The sequence below is a fragment of the Calidris pugnax genome, unplaced genomic scaffold, assembly GCF_001431845.1.
Source record: "Calidris pugnax isolate Ruff unplaced genomic scaffold, ASM143184v1 scaffold8, whole genome shotgun sequence".
In the NCBI taxonomy this organism is placed as follows: domain Eukaryota; kingdom Metazoa; phylum Chordata; class Aves; order Charadriiformes; family Scolopacidae; genus Calidris; species Calidris pugnax.
In genome coordinates, this window is record NW_015090830.1 from 4,782,910 (window position 1) to 4,803,974 (window position 21,065).

At 38.6% G+C, this 21,065-nt stretch overlaps 1 protein-coding gene across 4 annotated transcripts in view; it reads left to right on the forward strand.

Annotated features, from left to right (window-relative positions):
• TRIO (trio Rho guanine nucleotide exchange factor) overlaps positions 1–21,065 on the forward strand; it is a 259,879-nt gene that overhangs the window by 220,716 nt on the left and 18,098 nt on the right. For all 4 annotated transcript variants that reach the window (XR_001411877.1, XM_014940886.1, XM_014940885.1 and 1 more), the window contains exons 35-47: positions 3,787–4,079; positions 5,776–5,946; positions 9,803–9,898; positions 11,937–12,085; positions 12,811–12,877; positions 14,307–14,410; positions 15,038–15,107; positions 17,121–17,210; positions 17,885–17,977; positions 18,594–18,644; positions 18,865–18,942; positions 19,380–19,571; positions 20,495–20,672. Coding sequence is in view for 3 of the 4 variants with exons in the window: in XM_014940886.1 (XP_014796372.1) it covers positions 3,787–4,079; positions 5,776–5,946; positions 9,803–9,898; positions 11,937–12,085; positions 12,811–12,877; positions 14,307–14,410; positions 15,038–15,107; positions 17,121–17,210; positions 17,885–17,977; positions 18,594–18,644; positions 18,865–18,942; positions 19,380–19,571; positions 20,495–20,672 (1,632 nt within the window). In the remaining variant the exon portion in view is untranslated. The remainder of the gene's footprint in view (positions 1–3,786; positions 4,080–5,775; positions 5,947–9,802; positions 9,899–11,936; positions 12,086–12,810; positions 12,878–14,306; positions 14,411–15,037; positions 15,108–17,120; positions 17,211–17,884; positions 17,978–18,593; positions 18,645–18,864; positions 18,943–19,379; positions 19,572–20,494; positions 20,673–21,065) is intronic.

Below are 21,065 nucleotides of genomic sequence, written 5' to 3' on the forward strand. Positions count from 1 at the left end.
GCACGGTAATCAATCAAACCAAGTCTGTATCCCTAATTATATAGATAGAAGTAGTGATAAAGTGGTGGGGCAGGGGGAAATAGGACACACCCATGTGGTTGTTCTCATTGTGAAGGTGAAAGGTCTGTTTCTGTGCTCTTGAAAATGCCTGTATTGGATACTGATATTCCCTAATGTTTGGATCTGGCAATGCCTCTACTAAAATATATGAACTTGAGCACCTAGGTTTTTTCATGACTGTGCTCTAGTCTTGTAACTGGTCTCCTGAGAAAGCGGATGAGAGTGAGGATTTGGACCCCTGTCAGCTGGGGTAGGATGGGAAAATGGATGGTAAAGGGTCTCACTGGGAAAATACTGGTGTGGAATATTTGTAGTGAATGTTAACACTGACCTATGGTGCTGTGGGGATGTTTTCTGCAAATTTAAGGAGGGACAAAAAATTGGGTCTTATCTCTGAAGAGGCTAGTGGCTTGGTTGATACTCTGTTCAGGTAAACAGTAGTGATTTTAAACCTCCCTTTTTAAAAAAAACAACGAACAAAAAAACCCCAAAAACAAAAATCACCCTTTTTAATAAAATTAGATATATGCAGTATTCTTACTCATTTTAAGCTTTTTCTTCTCCCCTAGTGCCTTCGTGTTTTAAAGAGCAAAGTGGAACAGTGCTATCATTTGGTGTACTGCTCACACTTTGTCCACTTTTATGATTCCCTGAAGCCCTAATAATACTTATATCATGCAGAAGAGAAGATGAGAAGCAGTTACATGCTGCATGCCAAATGAAAACTAATGCTGTGTGGGAGGCTATGGCTAAAGTATGTGCTGTGAAACATGTCTGGCTAACGTTGTTTTGTCTCTTAGATCCTCTCCACTTGAGCGGAGTGTACGTATTTCTTCCTGCTCTCTTCCCTCCTCCTGCCCACAAACTCTTGGCTGACTTGGGTTGAGAGTAGGAGTGGTACAGAAGAAGTTCACTCAGACAAAAATACTCTCCCACAGTTTCAGGGGCTCTCCATTGTACTATTCAGTTTTACAAGAAATTTGGTAGTTGCTAAGTGTTGGTTGTCAAAAGGATGGGTGAGATGAGGAGGCAGAGCAGAGGTTTTATAAAAAGAAAAACAGGTTTATTAATTGCAAGCATGTCACATGCTTAGGAATAGACATGTTTATGTAAAAGTAAATCTTAAGCGATCAGTTACTGCACTACCATACTGCCTGTTTCTTAGAAAGGTGTAATTGTGAAGGACAGAAATGAAACAGATACAAAAATACAAAAGAGTACATGGTGTACTTATGCAAAGGCTTAATTGCCTTTTTTTTTTATAACCATGTGAATATGCTCTATTTTATTTTTATGGAAGGAACTTGTATGAACCATTATTGGGACAAAAAATATATACAAATGAAAGAAAAACTTGGCTGAGTGACTATAACATTGTCAAGCTTGGGAGTCTTGAAAACAAAGAATTTAATTTATGCTTTTAGAAACCTATTTACAAGAACACCAGCACTTTCTTTTCCTCTTCTATGTCCCACTAGCAGAATGGCAGAAGGTAATTCGTTGATATACGCATCAGCCAATGATTGTGTGATTTCTGAAACAAGGTATCTGATAAGAATTAAAATATGCGTGATAGAATAAAGGTGAAGTTGAGTTTGGTGAAAGAGAAGTCAAACTAATTTATTACAGAGGTTTAATAGGAGATTGTTTGGATTCCTGTAGAGAGCTTGCAGATGTTTGGAAGTTTTTAGTTTGGGATTTTTTTAATAAGCAGACCGCTTCTTTTTTTTTTTTTTTTTTAATAAAGTTAAAAGTCTGTTGTGATGTGGATGCTGATGGCTAGTGGGCTTGCTTTTCCTGTGTATGTACTGAGGACCCTTAAGGAGTAATCTGGGGCCTTGAGGGATACTCAGATTGCAAGTTGAAAACCATTGTTATAATTAATTTCTTCCTTATGTTTCCTGCTTCAACAAGAAAGTATTGTGGCAATTCTGTAGGACTGCTATCCCCAGATTTAGAGACAAAGCCGAGAAGTGTAACTGCGTCTGGTTTTGGTAGTACCCATTACTTAAAGCCTTGAAACCAGGTTAGTGGCATAATAGGAAATCCCCTTACCTCTGTGCAGCACAGCTAGAGCTGTGGCTAGAAGATAATTCTGTAGAGGAGTTCTGAATCTGGGGGACTTGCTTTAAACTGTTAACAGCTAGCTGCTTGGGCTGAAAGCATGCTTTACAGAGTTTGTTTATCTTCTGTTTTATGGAAACATGATGAAAGTGGTGGTTATTAGTAATTATTATGTATATGTTCATACAGTATAAGCTACAGGAGTTCTTGGCATCAGAGCTGATGTATCTTAATGGTCACATGTCATTTGGGTTTTACTGGAATCGAGAAAAATCTTGACAAAACAGCCTTTTGCATTCCAAGGAAAGGATGCGCTTTTTGGACCATCTTGAAAAGTGAAGGAAAATAAAAAGTCCTAACTTATTATATTCACATTTTATGTCTCTTTTCCCATCGGAGTTCAAAGCCATAATTTGCACTTAACGCTCTATGGAAACAGAGCAGGCTCACGTACTTGTGTGTAGATCCAAGGAATTTGGGTGTTTACAATGAAGTTAATTGCTACATCAGTGTGACCATCTTATTCTACAAAATTCAAACCACCTCTGGTCAGACTGGCAGTATGCCTCTTACGGAAAAGCTGCCAGAAGAGGTGACCTGAACATCTGTGTCAAGCTTCAAGAAGGAACACAAGCACTGCATTTAATTCCCAGCAGTAGAAACATTCAACAAAACATTATTTATGTCATCCTTATATAAACTATCTACAAAAGTGCACACACCGGGGGGGGGGGGGGAAACCCTGTATTTGACAACCTAGGAGAGTCTTGTTAATACCCTAGTGGTACTTAATATTCATAGGAGTGGTGTTACAATAATGTGTCCAAAAAGAAGTATGTTTTTAGGAAAACAGAATTGCTGGATTAAAAAAGAACCGTAGTCTCACAATAGCTAACCAGTGTTAGGTACAGTTCAAGTGACGGGAGCCTTGGTGGGAAAGTAGTATTGCCCTCATGCACATATAACCATGGCTTGAGAAAAAAGTATTGTTTGACTCCAGAACTTCAGGCATTGTCATGCTGAGAAATACTGCTGATCCTGAGATTTGAGCAAATGGGATTTTAAACATTGATGTTCTGTGCCTTTTTAAAAAGCAAACAAAGCAACAGCCAAAACTTCGAGAGGATTTAAGCAAAGGACAGACATTTAGCTGTTTTCTGGCTTCTTCATCCCCCGTATCCCAAGGGCAGGGGAAAAAAATATATACTGAAAGTAACTGGAGCATTTGTAATAAAATCCAGTGTTTGAAAGACAATTTACATATCTCATTGAGGCAATTATTTTTACCCTTCATGATCATGCTCAAAGCAGTATACATTAAAAGATAAAACAGGCATATCATCCCATAAAGTTAGATGACATGGAACGTATAATCCACTGTCAAATAAGTATCAGCAACCGTAAGTATGAATTATAATTGAGGCAGGAGCCACTTAATGAATCTTGACTGTTGTAAGAATATAAATGGTGCTTATGTGTGGGTGGCCACATGCAGTGTGAACACGGATAGTTGTGGTTTCGTTAAAGGCCAGGTTGCTTCAAAATAATCTGGTTGTTTCATCCATAATTCTGATCTGATACCCATTATTACATATGTTGTTTGCCTTCTTTCTCACTTACCAGTGTTTCAGCTGTAAAATACTCCCCTCTTTCTTTTTTCAGACTCCCTTTCAGTCTCCAGCAATGATGCCAGTCCTCCTGCTTCGGTAACGTCTCTTCAGCCCCACATGATCGGTGCGCAGAGCTCCCCGGGCCCCAAGCGCCCTGGCAACACGTTGAGAAAATGGCTTACCAGTCCCGTGAGGCGTCTTAGCAGTGGAAAAGCAGACGGGCATGTCAAAAAACTGGCCCACAAGCATAAGAAGAGTAGAGAGGTTCGTAAAAGTGCCGATGCGGGCTCTCAAAAGGACTCTGACGATAGTGCAGCGACCCCACAAGATGAAACCGTTGAAGAGGTAAGTATTCAGAGAAGCTTCCTGAGGTTTGTTTTTATGTTTTTAAAGAACTAAAAGTTTTCTCCTCAGTTGACTGTCCAGCAGTTGAGCAAAGTGGCATGTCATTCTTGATGGCTGCTGTGCTCTGCATAAGTGCTGTGCCAGGCACAGCTGGTGCCCTTCTGCATTGACAGTGTTGGTAAAGCTCCATGGCAAAGTATCTCTAGCTGAAAAAGAGAAATGGAAGAGTAAAAACGTTGGTTTTGGCTTTACTGTCTCACTATCCCACTCAGGAAAGAAGTTTGTGAGTAAAGGTGCTTCCTGTTCTGGGAATAATCAACTTATTTTTTATTTCTTTGTTGATGGATCAGGAAAGATATGGGGAGAGCTGTTTAATTGCTTGAGGCTGTATTTACACCTTAAGCAAGAGTTAGGGCACAGAAAAATTACTGGCCCTTTCAAATCAAAAGGTAGTCACCATTGGTCAAATAACAAACATGGCAGTTTTCATCAGAGAGAAAGAGATTGTGAACTATTCCAGATTTTGCCACCAGGGACATCTACTGAGGGTTTCTTTCCTTCCACAAACATGTGCTCGTGTGCCCTTCCTTCTAATGCTGGAACTCATGTATGAGCAAAGCCTGCCTCTGATTAGGTACAGACAGAGCTAAATTCTCTTCTGTTACAAACCTATGGTTCAGCTTGAACCATTACTGCTTCCAAGGGCACAGCCACTTGCATGCTGTACAGTTATTCTTGTTCCCTTTTACCAGGCTTGAATCTGACTAGCAGTTTTGGTAGTTATCATACAGAAAAATGGTCTTAGATGCCTGGTTAATTGTTTAGTACTTTTTTTCTTGCTCCCAACATACTTTTCTGCAAGCTTGGAACGTCAGTGAAGTTACACAGTAAACATAGGGAAAGAAAAGACTAGAGACTTGGAAGCATGGTGAATTGGGAGCTGTGGTTTGGGAAGGAATATTGGCCTCTGTCCTTGAATGTCAGGCTGTAGAAAGAGGCCCTCTGTGATGCAGTTGTAGTGTTGTTTTGGGAGTATCTGTTACTCTGCAGTTCTGTGAGGGGAAGACCTAAGGCCACTGCCTTAAAGTTGGGAAAAAACAATAACCGTCTATGCTGTCTTCCTGTAAAGATAGTTAAATTATCCTGCAAGATCAGTTACATTAAAATTTTGGCTAATTGAAATCATAGTTCTTTGTATAATTGGAAGGACTATCTTTCAACACAGCTGTAAAAATTATACAAGCAGTCTGCTCTCACTACTTTAAGGGACAAGGGGCAGAAAGGATAATTGACAAAGTATTTTGTGTTGCAATACAGTTTTTTAATATCCTTTATAAACCTTGCTGTGAGGGTTTGTAGTTTAGATACAAAGTTCTTGAGTTTCTAAGTTAGAGGAGTGTGGATCTTGGAAAGCAAGCATGGCTTTGGTAACACTTTCCTGTAGTAAATTTCAAGCTGAATGTCTTGTTCTCAGTATCTCGATCCATCTGCTTTTACCAAACACTGAAAACATTATCTTTGGCATCTGCTTTATTCCCACTCTGTTGAGGAACTGCACCGGGTTTGTAGGATCATCTTGACTTGTTGAGAGAGAGGTGAATCTGCAGAACAGACTTGTTTAAGACAAGCTTATGTTGAACATGCTTTGTGCTGCTGAGCAGGTGACAGAGCTTGAATGTCTTGAATTTACTTACAGAGAGGACGGAACGAGGGGCTGAGCAGTGGCACTCTCTCCAAGTCATCCTCTTCAGGCATGCAGAGCTGCGGAGAAGAGGAAGGCGAAGAGGGAGCGGATGCTGTACCGCTTCCTCCTCCCATGGCAATTCAGCAACACAGTCTGCTCCAGCCCGACTCTCAGGATGACAAGGTAGGAGGAGGAAGCAGGGGAGGCTTCACATGTTGAGATAACCTCTGTTTGTACAAACCTTTCTTCTGTTTCTGAAGGTCTCTGTAATGTACATAGTGCAGCTATGGTAGAAGTAATCACTGTGACACTCTAGACAACCATAAAAGGGTTCCCTGTTTGACTGATGCCATATTCAGTGATTAGAATGTAATTGATTTATAATCATACCTTTGGGTACTGGGGTTAAAATACTATGTGCAAATAAAGTTTATCTGGAGAAATTAATGGTTGTACATAACCTTTTTAGATCATAGGCTGTTCACCAAGCCCTACTATTTTGGATAGCCTCAGTTCAGGGGAAAGAAATTTTCTATGTATATGCCTTAGCAGGAGAAGCTGTTCACATCAACTCTAAGATGGTTTTTGGGTTTTTTTGAGAAAAAGGTATACTAAAAACTTAATATTCAAATAAGGGTAGTAATCCAGCTGGTTTTTTACAAACAAAGGCACATTAAAATTGGGGGTAAAACATTTTGCATCAGTAATGAAATTCAGGATGTAGGTAGTAACTGTGTGAAGGAGATTCTACTTGCATATAATTTGTTTTTCTTAAATGTAATGATGTTCATACATTGAGAGGGCTTATTTCAATTTTCGACCTGGATCAAACATTTAGGGAACAAGTATCAAGCCTGGAAATAGAAGTGTTAGGAATTAGAATAGAAGCAGTCTGGACTTGTGCAGCAAGTATACACATTACTGTTTTCTCCCCATTTTGCTGCTTAAAATTTTTAACCTTTATAATCTGTAGCCTTGAATAGTGTATGTGAATTTTGTGTCATGTTACTCATTGTTCTCAGTGATGCAGATGTTATTGGTAACTTTGATCTTATTTATTTCTGCTTTTTTTTTTCACTTCTCTTAAAACCATTGTGTTTCAGTGAGGATTTCACTCATCCCTGAAGCTATCATTTGTAGGGTCAAAATGGCTAAGCCCCATGCTCTGTGTATGTCATTCCTACATGTTTTCTGAATTGAAAAAGTATAACATATGACTTAGGGAGTTAAAATATTGGGAAATATGCCTGAAATAAACCAAGCAAAAATTGGCCAGCCTTTAGAGCTGAGATACTATTTTATTGCTAGAAAATAATAATCTCAATTTGAGGCTTAGAAATAGAATAAAAATAATGTTGGTGAAAATCTGTTAAAGTTCCTGCTGATAAGCTGCCAAATTTGCATGTCCCTTCAGTGATATAAAAAAATGATATGCAAGTCTTATAAAAAGTTCTCCAGAGAAAAATGAATTTTGCTTATATAGTTCTCTTTACACAGCAAGAACAGTTATGTGAAGGGATGTGCTTGTAAGTTAGTGTCTGCTCACTTCTGTATTTCTGGTGTGAAGCCAGACCCTTACCACAGTAGAGTAAGAGGTTTTGAGCAACTTTCAATGCCCAGTAAATTTTCCTTTCACTTCTTAACATGCACCCACTGCAGTAAAAGCATGTTGGGATAGTTTTTAAAGTAGCTTAAATGCATTCCAGAAAAGACTTCGCAGAAGTCAAAATCTGGTAAAGTTAATATTATACCATATTTTTTTAAAACATGTAAATAGGTGATTCTTCTGTGGTGCATTGTTTTTGTGCAGTATCTGTCCTACTGCATGGTGAGAGGCAAAAAATTCCCCTCGTGGCAACCTGGGAGGTTATGTGTGCCTCCCTGAAGTCCACACAGCAAGACATACCACCAGTTTCCAGTACCTAAAGCAAATGCTTTATTGAACATGGTGGTGAGAAGCCAGAGCAAAGTTTTACCCAGCATCAGTCAGTTGGCTCTATTGATGGAGTTACTGATTAATAAAAGGCTTGCAAACAAATTCCTGGTTGTCTGCCTTTTGGGTGGAGTCCTCCTTCACATTCCTGCCACGCTCAGTGGTTTCTTGGGTTGCTCAGCTCCTCTGGATCCCAAGGAATGTCTCCTCCTTTCTGTGACCTCAGAGGCTTGGCTTTCATCTGTGCCTCACTGTGAGCGCTTCTTCCTCTCCAGGGCTCCTGGTCTGTGCTCCGTGCTGGAAACTCCCTGCTCGCTGGGTTTCTCTCTCCCTGCCCAGCCTGCTGTGGGCTCCAGCAGCATCTCACACCTTCGTGTGCTCAGTTGCTCCCTCCTTTCCTTGTTTTCTGGGCAAGGGGTGTATTCTGCTCCCAGAGTAGATCATGGGGAAGGTCAGCAGGCAGGCTTCATCTGTGCAGCTCCTCCTTTTTCAGATAATACGCGATATAACCACATGAACTGGAAACCAACCAGTTCTGAAGTTTTACCAACAGTCGCACCCCTTATATTCCCATAGAGGAATAACAGAGAAAAGGGACCTTGACCGAAGCCTGATTCCAACACTAACAGTGTTTTGTAAGGCTAAGCTGAGCTCTCTACCCACAGTGAAAACCCACATACAAGCACAGCTTAAAGACCTGGTCAACAGTCAGATGTCAGGAGCATACAATTGCCTAAAAGACACGCTAGCTCTGGGATTGCTCAGTTCTTGGTGTGCATGCAAACGCCACGTGCTAGGCCATGCTGATTTGTCTAATATCACTAAATAACACAACCATTTTCTCCCCTAAAAGCTCATCTGCACAGTATGCATTCTTTCGTTCAGTAGAATCATTGCACACTTCATGGATTTGCATTTGATGGCAGTTTACAAGTTGTTTGCATTTACTTTTTGGATAAACAGTATTAAAATTTCAAGATCAGTTATGTTAATATGAAACTAATTATTTTTGCTTTTTGTTTTCTCTTTTTGTAAACTCTGATGCAGCATTATGTTGACTTGTGTTCTGTCTCTGCTTTGGCTCAGTTCCCGTATCTTTCCATTTAAAGTTGTCTGTATTTCCTTTGCTTACCCAACCCCTGTTTTCCTTTCCAAATAAGGCGAATGCAAGGCAAACTACCTAAAAATCTGTATATTCTTTTTTTTGTATTGACTTATGGGGAGCCTTGTTACACCCATGCTTGATTTGAGCAGAACCTCTTGTGTTAAGTCATTATACGTGCCATTCCTTTGTCCAGTTTGTTGGAAACATTTGCAGGACAGCTTACCCTGTGCTACATGACGTTCACTGTGCTGTTCGTAATATGAAGTGAAGTTCATATTACACCCTGTTTCCAGTTATTTAATGATAAATGTAATATGCAAACAACTCTGTTTGCAAATTACCAAGGCTGAATTTGATGGCCCTCTCCTGGAATCCTTTACTGTGAACACCTTTTACCTTCAGTTGTATCTATAAACTGGCATTTTATAGCTTATGAGGCCAGAGATCTTCTGTGCTCTACACATACCATTGGGGAAAATGGATGGCACAAGGAATGGTGAGCTCAATTTCCCATCTGAATCTGGGCAGTATACCCCAGCTCCTGTAGAGAAGTAAATGCCCCTCAGTTACTGGTGTATTTTTTTTTCTTAATTATGCTTCCTCCTTTATTCAAGTCTTCTTGGTTCCCATTACTGTTCTGCAGTTTTTGCTTTGTTTAACCAGCAATAAAATACATTAACAAGCTATTTGTTGTACATAGAATTGGCTCAGGTGATTTTTATGGCTATTTGTCAGGCATTATCAGCAAGATGAAGGATATTTCCTTGACTTCTACTGCATATAGGATCAGGAATTTTTATCCCAGCATTTAACTTCTGTGGGGGTCACTTAAAATTTCCAATTCCGGTTGCCCAAGTTGGAAGGGATGATCTTAGTGTTATATTACACTGACAGTTATTGTTGGGTACCTTTGTCTGACAGAGAAGTGAAGGAGGTCTCTTGATCCTTGAGCATGTACCAGGCTAACTCTGGGATTCTCCTTCCTTTGTGTCATTGCACAGACATCTTCTCGATTATTGGTACGGCCGACCAGCTCCGAGACACCCAGTGCTGCAGAACTAGTCAGTGCAATTGAAGAGCTCGTCAAAAGTAAAATGGTGAGGCTGACTGGCAGATGTTATGTCTTTAAAGAAGTTTTGTCTTCAAGTCCCGACTTGCTATTTAAAGGAACTTTGACTTGCAAAAAAATGAAGCCTGTTTCAAAAGTCACTTTTTAGGTTGTGTATGGGTCATTTTGTACACCCTCTTTTGTAAGGTGTAGGTAGGTAAATGGCTATGTATAGAGAAGCAAAAAATAAGAGGGTGAGGAGGTGGCAGAAAATGTGTGTCCTATTAGTAAAATGAATGCAAAACCCCAGGGTCTTAGCCTGATGAGAAGATTCCCTGAAACTTAAATTCATAGCAAATCTTGCAAGGTTCAACAATAAAGCAGATAACCCCCACACAGAAACATTTATGCTATCTACCTGCAAAGGGATAATGAAGAAATAAGTAAAAGAGTAAAAGGATCATTTTGCATGTTAGTGCTTCCTTTATTGCTTTTTAGTGTTTGCTAACAAATTAAGTAGAAGGAATCTGTGTCGACTTTAAGTTCCTGTGTTTTAAAATTTCTGTCTTTCTGAAGATGGTCATTGACAAACAATAGGGTGCATGGATAATTCCAGGCAGAAGCTCCTTCATATTCAAAATCCAGCTTGACCCAGTACTGGAAAAAATGCTCTAACTGACCCTGTTTGAGCAGGGAGATTGGACTATATGGTCTCAAGAGGTTCCTCAGCAATTCTGTGATACCCTCAAAACCTTTTTTTTAACATAAACCCTGTTGGTCTGGCCTTTGCAGTATTAGACCCTGTTGGACATAGTAGAAGTGCCACTGTGAAAACTGCAGAGAATTGCAGCATGGCAACCCCATGTTACCAGAGGTTGATATTTCCCAGGCTCATTCTAAATCTAAGCAGCTTGGAATTTCAGAATGAGAAATTTTAATTTCTATTGTATGTTTCCACATTCAGAAAGACTTACATTTTACTTACATTACTGCATGAAATAATTGCTGCACTCTCTCAGACTATTAACGTTGCTTTTTACTTCTTTTGCACCAGAAGGGTGAATAAGAAGCAATCTATGGGAGAATTCAACAAGGTCTTTTGTAAATGGAAAGTTTGATAGTCCGTGTGTCTTTCAGGCAGCTTAGCAGTGGGTATAACTTAATGATCCATGCATATAGTCCCTGGCGGAGATGTTCTCATTTCACAGTTTTAGCCAAGGGTTAGCTTCCCCTGGTTTTTGGGGCCAGTCATATCATTATTGGGTTTTTACTTTTTGTAGGGAAACAAAAAAGATTACAGCTGAACCCCACCCTGGTGAAGTAAATGTGTCTTGCATTAAAGGGTGTGTCACATGCAAGGAAAATGTGATACATAACTGTAGCGTTGTCCAAGATTATGGACTTGATTTGAAGAAGTCCAATAAATACTTCATAGAAGATCATTCGTATTATTTCTCACATGGCTTCTCCATCTTTTATAGAAATGGAAGCCTGTGGAGTCCATGCTAGGGAGACTGTATCTGGCAGAAGAGACAGGGTCTCTTTCCTAGGATCTGAACTGTCATGAAGCTCAAAGCAACATTGACAGTGTAGAAGTCCTTATTTTCTTCAATGAGTCAGTATTTTGGCTAGTTAATATGATAAACTAAATGTCTGACAAAGAGTGCCACTTCTGTTGTGTTAAAAAAATGTAACACCCAAAGGATCTCCTTTAAAGATGTCCTATTTATTATTGAAAGCTACTTGCATATGCCAGAATTAAAGTATGACAAATGTAATTTAATCCCTGGCAATACACTTCAACAATAGAAGTACTTACATCCTAAGCAGGATACAGGATAGTCTGAACTCCTTTCTTTTCTTGTGAAGGAAAGACTGACATATCTCAAATGCACATTTATGTTAGGTTATCTGTCTTAGAAAGCTAAGTTGTTGGCTGGTTTCCTGGAAGCTTGAGATCTCCTTTGCCAAGAAGCATTTCAATAATTGATCTCCCATAGGTTCCCATATACAGCTGCATGTAAACATGTCATGTGAATAAATGGGAAATAAATCACTGTTGCTGTCTGTCTTGAACACCTTCTTAGGCCCTGGAGGACCGTCCAAGTTCCTTGTTGGTAGATCAGGGTGACAGCAGCAGTCCATCCTTCAACCCTTCAGATAACTCCCTTCTCTCCTCCTCATCGCCCATAGACGAGATGGAAGAAAGGAAATCCAGCTCCTTAAAAAGACGACAGTAAGACCACATTTTGTACTCCATTTTTTGCAATGTTTTGAGAAACGAAATGTTTGAAAAATGTCCACTTTGAACTGGCAACAGAAGCTGTTTGTCTGAAAGGGGGAGGACTTGTGTTAGCTGTCAAGCATGTAGTCATATTATGCAAAGAAAAATGTTTTTTTCTCCAACATGATTTACAGTTTAAATTTCCTGTGATTTTTAATTATAGTCATTCGATGTTTGACTTCTGTCACACGTCAGTCTCAGTTATTCTGGAAGATGCTTATCAGAGGGCTATTAGGCTTCAAAATACTAGTCATTGCCCTTGTTCTGTTCCACCACATGCTTAATTTCTTTATGTAGTAAACTGTTACCATGGTAGAACAAAAACATGCCTGGTTTCAAAATTATTTAAATCTCTGGGTAGAAATAACAGCTCATATACTTAAGAGTCTCCAGACCAGAGATGTAATGGCATTTTATTTTAAACAATAGTTAAATGTTTAATTTTAATGACACATATAAGAAAACATCTGAGTTCAGATAAACAGAAGCAAGCCTGTTCCGGTTCCAAAGTCCAAGCAGCATCTTGCTTAGAAAGTGCATTAATTCTTCCATTTCAGCTCTACTTATCAAACATATGTGTCTACAAATATGTAAAAAGTTGTATGGCATCAATCCTTTTTAAAAATCTGTTTCATTTTTAAATGAAATATGTGTTCACCATTTTCTTTCCATTGTAGCTATGTCTTACAGGAATTAGTGGAGACAGAGCGAGATTATGTACGAGATCTAGGCTACGTAGTTGAGGTATGACTTTTTTCATTCTCTTGGTTTTTCTTTTCTTTTTTTTTTTAAATGTGGTACTGACCAGCTATGTAGCTTGAACCTCACCATTTTTTTCAAAACAAAGACATGAAAATGTGAACGTTTGCATTCTGATTTTTCCCTCCTGCAGGTTTTTAACATAATAGAAATATTGCATCAAATCTTATTCCATTCATTATTCCTGTATTGTGCCCACCTTATTGTTCTTCTGAGGAGTATCAGTTTTTAAGATCACTACATCTAGCCTAACGGTATTTTAGACTAAATGGTTCTATTTAGCACAGCTACATTTAAAAATGCATTATAGCTCAGCATATAGAGCAAATATCTTGGATTTGAAAGACTTGCTTCCTCTCCTACTGCTGGGCTTGTCTTAGACTTCCTAGTTTCCCCTTCTGTAAAATGAGGTAACATCACACGTCTCCTTTCAGTCTTCAGCTACAATAAAATGCTTTTGGAAGAGTAGAGAGAATGAGCATGACATTGAACAAGGTTCAATTCTTAAACTCTGTTTTAAATGGAGGGAAAGAAAGAAAGAAAGAAAGAAAGATCAGCATTGTGATAATCTTTTTACAGTATTTAAAGGGTGCACTAGAAGGCTATGAACAGATGTATTTTTGTAACTAACAAAATAATTCCTGGTGAAAATGCTAGACATCAAAACATAAATTTTGCAAGCTAAAACCAGACCTAGCTATTTAGGAATAGAAGTATTAGGAAAAAATAGAAGGAATACAGTTGCATGAATATTCCAAAATTTAAAAAGCACTCCCAGCTCTATCAATGTGATAGAATTACCTGGTGAGATGAGTACATATACACCAAAAACAAGAAGACAGGACTGTGGGAAAATGTAAAAGGAAAATGTAAAAAGAACTTTATTGCAGCTAGAATGCTTGCTAATAGAATTGATCTTCAAGTTTTTTGGTGTTTGGTTTGCTCATTACTGCAGGTGGTAGTCCCATATGCAGTGCAGCTGCTTTCTTCCTCAGCAGGCTTTGGTGCAGGGTTAGTGCGGATGACTGAAACGCCAAACACTGAGCAAAGGAGACCGGAAACCAGTAACAGCCCTACCTGGCAAAGCATTGCAACTGCTTTGCACAATAAGGAGAAGGGCTGTAGAAGTTTCCTCTATGCTTTGAGCCTGTTCACACAGACTAAATGAGCTCACGTGAAGTCATCTTTCTAGCACTGGGCAGTGTTGGGTAGACAACCTCAAGCCAATTTGTGATATTTTGTGTCTGTGCTCTATGTTATGCTATGTTACAGAGCAGTGGTTTGGGTTGGTTTTGTGTCCTAAGCAAGCTGTTGCACAGACAATTTGGAAAGCTTCTGGGAAAAAGGGGATTAAAAGACATCTCGCTTTTTTTAAGTTAAAATGTTCACAGTGAATTTCCTTGGACGGTTGCAGGGCTATATGGCACTTATGAAGGAAGATGGTGTACCCGATGACATGAAAGGCAAAGACAAGATTGTATTTGGAAATATTCACCAGATTTATGACTGGCACAGAGAGTACGTATTAACTTGAAAACCATCTGCTGAAAAATTCTACCTAAAAAGTACTAGACTGACTTTAAGAAATTATTATTTTTCCTCAAATATTCAGATACAAGGTAAATACAGTTGGTCTTGCTTTGAGTTTTAGATACTGTAGGTTCAGCTTACAAATGTTGGTATGAAGATTTGCTTTAAACAAGGATGCTTATATAAACAAGTGCTTCAACTGAGAATCTATAGTATGGATAATATTATGTACAGAAGTTTGTATGTTGTTTGAGGCTTTATTTTCAAAAATGGTTCCTCTAAGAATGCAGTCTAGAGAATTTGTTAAGGTGTTAGTGTGGCAATATCGGCACCTCAGGCATTCAGACTAGGAAGGAGAAAATTTTCAATCAATATATGAAATTAAAGAACTGAACACCAGTATTTTTTCATCTTGGCATGGATTCAGTGTGTTGTTTTGGAAAACTATATTTTAATATTGCACTTCCAACATTGTCATTTTGGACATACATGAATATCCAAAGCTGCTGACAGAGGACACAAAGTGGACCTTGCAGTAAGACAACGTTGTGTTGCAATTACCTGTTGCTGCAGTGAGTGCTATCAGAAAAAAGTACTTATTCTGTTTATGTTCAGCTTCTTTTTAGGAGAGTTGGAGAAGTGCCTTGAAGATCCAGAAAAGCTGGGATCCCTCTTTGTTAAGCATGTAAGTGCAAACATCTTCATTGGCAAACCCCAGTTGTTGCTACTGACTAACATGTTTGATTCTTAAGGATTTATCTATGGTACAATGCAATTAAGAAAATGCCATAAAATATTCTTCACTGGAAGAGGTGGAGAGAGAGCTTACAAATAGACTAAGTAAATGCTCTAGTTTTTATTCCCAATATCTTCAAGTGAAGAGGAAATATGAATGAGGGCCCCATTTTCAATTCAGTTCCAATTCTGTGCAAGGGAATTGTCATTTCATATGACACCTGCCATCTAATCCCAGGTATCCACGCAGTACCTTGGAACATAGGAAACAAAAATAGGAAAGAGGCTCATTCTTCTTTCTGGTTTCAGTGCATTCTAGTTCCGTATCCTTCCCTTTTCTGAGAATCACGATAGTGGTTGAGATTTCTCTGTTGTCCCTTAGGGAAGGAATTGAGAGTGCCAGAAAGTTAATTTTAGTCCAACACAGTACCCTTTATAGCTTTATACAAGTCCCTGGTTTTCCACTTGTCATTTATTTATTAAAAGGAATGGCCATGTGATACAAGTGGATATTATAACACTTCAGAAAGAAGTTGGAAGAACTAGTTATCTAGAAACTAGATATCAAAATTCAGGACACATCAGACATGCCACTAATCAGTCATTTTGGTGTCTCTTTGTGTAGAAATACAATTTAATATCTGTTTCAGGCGAGTTCTCAAAATACTCCAAATCATGTAAGACAGCAGAAGACTTGCCTGCTATATTTGACTATTTGCACAAGCGTGCAAAGACTGAAGACAGACTGGATTAAAGCAGATTTAATGGCTTTCAGATTTTCCCTGTAGTCAGTGCTTGAAGTCAATACCAGGGTAGCAAAAGTGCACAGAACCAAACATTAATGGAATAGTAACACTGGAAGCCAAGCCTGATTCCTGGACTAATGATGAGGAATGAGCTGTTTCATTTCTGAGACATTGTTTTAAAAAAAAAAAAGGAAACCTGGAGGAAGTAACTTCCTGTTTCTGATTGGTGTTTTACTTTCTCCTGGTATACTTGTGACTGAGTTGTCTTGAAAGGCAGCCTTATCACTCCAGATGGGAAGGCAAGCTGTGATGCTATTACAACATCCTCTAGCAAAACCCTGACTATCAGCTAGAACATGACGATTCAGTTCCTGCTCCTAATCTATGTTCTGTGTCCTTTTCAATCTCCATCTCATTTTTCCTTCTTTACTTTCCATTTGTCTTCACTGATCAGTAACCCGTCAGTCTCTGAGCACCGAGCCTCTAACAGCAAACTGATCCTAGCAAAATGATAAAGATTTTGGAGTAGGTAATAGACATATGATATGTCTGTGTTTCTTAACCAGCAAGGTCAGTCATCAAGAATGAATCTTAAAGACTGAAGTTATGCTTTCTCTCTTCAGTTTTGTTGCCTTGGTGTTAAAAGCACATACATGAAATACAGAATCAGAGTTTAAAAACACTAGTGCCAGCATTTCCAGGCTACATCACCTATATCCTCTCTTAAACTCCCATAGGACAGCTAATACCAAATAGAAGACTTGAGAGGTTTCTCCTAACTACCCTGTACAGGAGCCAAACAGGAGGAGAACATTGATACACTAGAATAATAATCAGATTATGAAAATTAAATAAAAAATACGATATTTCAAAGGCTCCATCCATTCCTCTTGCTGAAAGAAAAAAAATAACCATTTTCATACTTAATTTTACTGTGGGACCTGCTGAGCTATCATCTCTAAACACCTGTTCAGGAGTAGTTGTAACGGTGGCAATTTTTTTTACTTCTGTTGCCTTTCTAAAGTAGTCATCATATTCCCAAATAAATGTGTTTTCAGATCTGTAGTTTCTGCATACATAGCTGCTTCTTTTCTGCAAAAAGACCTTTTCAAGTTTATACTTTCGAATAACTTATTATGATAATAATTCTTTTCAGTCTCGCATGTGGGGTTTTTTTCTTGATGATAACGTATAATTCTGTATCTTTGTTCTTCTAGGAGAGAAGGTTGCACATGTACATAGTTTACTGCCAAAACAAACCAAAGTCTGAGCACATTGTCTCGGAATACATTGATACATTTTTTGAGGTAAGTTCCTGAGAGAGGATATATGCAAGGTGAAGAGTGTGTAAAAATCATAAGCATTATCAGATCTGTTGACCAAAGCAAAAAAAACCCCAAACCCTCCTCCTCCCTCCCCTCCCTCAAAAAAACCAGCACGTATCATTGTTACTGTTTCAAATTATAATTTCTTGTCATTTTTGTTGTGATTTCTCAGGTCTGATACAGGCTCCTAGAGATGTATTAATCTCTAGGGGAAGAAAACGAAAGTTTAGGTATAAGATATTAATTAATCAGTAGAGCCTCATCCTTACTAGCTGTAGGCCAGGCAGTTAACAGCCCATCTTGCAGGAAGTGGCAATTTTGGATGAGCAAACATCATTGTCAAAAATAGACTATATACAACCTGTGATCAAAAAATTACATTTCAGTATACAACCTTTTCCAAAAAAGATATGGAAGATGCTTGAAGAGAGGAATAGAGGAATACTTTGGAAACAAAGCTGATACAGATAAGGGGAAGGACTCCAGCTTTTGCTAACTGAAGATTAGATTCTGCTCTGAGTTTTGCCAATTTCTGCTCTGATAGCCATTGTTATATCCTTGATATTTCATTATTATATCCTGCTGTGTTTCTAAGTCAAGGAAACAAAGTTGTTTTTAACTGAACAAACAAAAAGTGTTTATTTTACAACCCTCAGGATCTAAAGCAACGCCTGGGCCACAGACTTCAGCTCACTGACTTACTAATAAAACCTGTGCAGAGAATTATGAAATACCAGCTGTTACTAAAGGTAAAGTGATGTTGAGATGAAGGATTTCATATATGTGTTAATGAATATGTTTTCTTTTTTCAATATTGTTAATTCTTTTCCACCCAAACAGAACCCACATTAGAAAGTAACATTCTTTTCTAAGTATATTCAGATGGTTATAAAAATTGCCATAAACAGCTTGGGCAGAGCTTCATTTTTTTCTTTTAACATTAAAAAACCAAATGAACTCAAGTCAGTGACATGGAAATGTTTAGAATTTGTACCAGTGTCATATGAACACAAGAGGGATCTCCTAACTGTTTTCAGATTTAAATGTGATGAGAGTTGCTGGGACTTATCCCAACTTTTCCATCTATATTTGCAACCATCTTAATATCACATAAATGTTTACTGAAGAGCAACCCTGTGTATCATGGAGTTCATTACCTTAATACATGTTTCTGTAAGAGCTAAAGCAAAATGGTGAATAAATCTTAAAAATTAAGAGGAGGCAAGCACTGCAGCAACGAGTTTTAAAAAGAAAAAATGTTTGTGTCTTTTGCAGTCTGTCATTCTCAGAGGATAGCTAATTCAGATTTTCTAGGATTTCTCTTTGCCAATTAATGAGAAAAGAACTCTTTTTTTTTTTTTTCAGGACTTCCTCAAATATTCTAAGAAAGCTAATCTTGACACAACAGAACTAGAGGTACTTGAGACATTTTCTCTTAGTGATCTGAATGCTCTTTACTCTGAACTTCTCTTGTTTTGATAGAGTCACTTTCCTGTTCTAATCATCTGTAGAATGTGATTATAAGTGTTTACTTTTCACATTTCTGTTCTAAAGCAACCATAGCAAATGAAACTAAATCTTATGCTGCTAACTCATTTGGAAAATGAAACTTTGACTTTTTATTTGTCTTGAACAGAGAGCTGTAGAGGTCATGTGTATAGTACCAAAACGGTGTAATGACATGATGAATGTTGGCCGCCTGCAAGGATTTGATGTAAGTTGGCTGAGATTTTGCTTGGAGGTTTTGTCAGGTTCTCTAGAGACTAACCATTGATATTGTGGGGAGAAATGAGGTAGGGTGCTCCGTCACTATCTGTTTAGCTGGTGCAAAAAAAAACAGTGAATGAAAAATTAAGTCTTAGCGCTGGAAAGGACTTTCGTAGGAAACTTCACCTGTTGTGTCAGTCAGGCTAGTTAAGTCCTGCAAAATCTAGGAAGCACTGATGTTACTTTGATGATGTTTGGTTTTAGAGAAAGGGCACAAGAATGTTTTGTGTACAAGGAGGATCAGTGAATGAATAACAGTCAGTGACACTCAGAAATTGGTAACTACCCAAAGTATTTTGGCATAAGCATCTGCTCAAAAAGGTTGATTGGGGAAAGAAATTAAGAACTGCACTTAAATGTTTTTCTGCTTGTCTCTGTTTTTAGGGTAAAATTGTAGCCCAGGGTAAGCTCCTGCTCCAGGACACATTCTTGGTTACAGACCAGGACACAGGACTTCTGCCACGCTGCAAGGAGAGACGGGTCTTCCTCTTTGAGCAGATTGTCATTTTCAGTGAGCTGCTAGATAAAAAGAAAGGTTTCTCCATGCCCGGATTCTTGTTTAAAAACAGTATCAAGGTAACTTTTGTGTGTGAGTCTTTGCGTCCTCCTGCACAAACTCTCTGATAAGGTAACAGTTTCTGATTCAGTGTGGAGTCACTAGTGACATCTAGATGTGCGATCAGTCATTTCCTGAAGTTGCTTCCTACTGAATTTGTGCTTACTCTGATAAATAGAAGTCTTTGGATCCCAGCATTCTGATGCTTCCCATGTGAAGCATACCAAAGCAGGTTCTTGTACAAGGCTGGAGGAGCATTCAGAAAGAGTTTAGTCAGCTCTTTACTGTGTGTATACCACATCATAAAGTCATTGCAAAGAAAGATAATAACTCTATGTATGCCTTCTTTTGAGTTTCAGCTAAAATCAGTCCAGATGTGTAGGTGACATTTGTAAGTAGTGCCACCTTCTTAGACACGTCAGTTCTTCCTCAAACAAAAAGCATTTACCCCCACTTCAAGCTTTGCCTGAAACAAAACCTGATGATATTAGGGCCCACTAGCCCTCCTCATGAAGCATTTTGAGTGGACCCTGCTTCCTTTAACTTCCCTCAGTGCTCTGCCTGCCAGCTGAACATCCTGTTTAGCACTGGCTGGACAGCCTGTTCCAAAGCATTGCTGTATCTGCAGCAGAAACCTTCAGCGTGGGCCAGTGGTAGAGCTGCACAGCAGGCTCAGTGTTTTAAATAACACGAAGGAAGAGTGAGGGAAGATGAAGAACACTGGGTCATACTGACCAGCTGGAGATTGTTCAGGCACAGCGTGTTAGTGAGATGTACACTAACACTTAGTTTACTGTAATCCTTCATTTCGTTGTATTATTTTACTGAAGGAAGGAATGGTTGTCATTTGAAGATCTTACTATGAGCTCCTAAGTAGGAGATTTTAGAGGTATGTTTCTCATAAAATACACAAGGTAAATTCTTTTTTTTTTTTTTCATGAAGGTGAGTTGCCTTTCCCTGGAGGAAAATGTGGACAGCGATCCATGTAAATTTGCACTAACATCAAGAACGGGCGATGTCACAGAGACCTTTATTTTGCATTCCGCTAGTCCAGGAGTCCGCCAGTTATGGATACATGAAATTAACCAAATTTTGGAAAACCAGCGCAACTTTTTAAATGGTAAATTATTTCCTCTCCCTCTGAGTTCATAATTGAACGACTTCTCTCTCATCTGTTGTTTCTTGGCTTTGAAATAATTTGCAAGTTTCCTTTTTCCTGAGCTAATACAGAACAGTTGGGGGATATGTGCTGCATTTCTGTTTCAGAACAGATGCTAGCATTTATTATAAGAGTGGTAGTCTGCATTTACATGGTGTTCTTTTGGTGAAATTTTCCAAATGTTTTGTAGGAGTGAGTCAAGATTGGCACCATCCGTTGAGGTGGAGAGTTAATGTACTCCTTTTAAGCAAATGCAAGCCTTTAAAGGCTAAACCCAAGTGTCAGTTTAAGCGTCTATTCAGAATATGTTTTGCTTATGTTATTTTGGTGGCAATTGTTGTCACGTCTTACTGT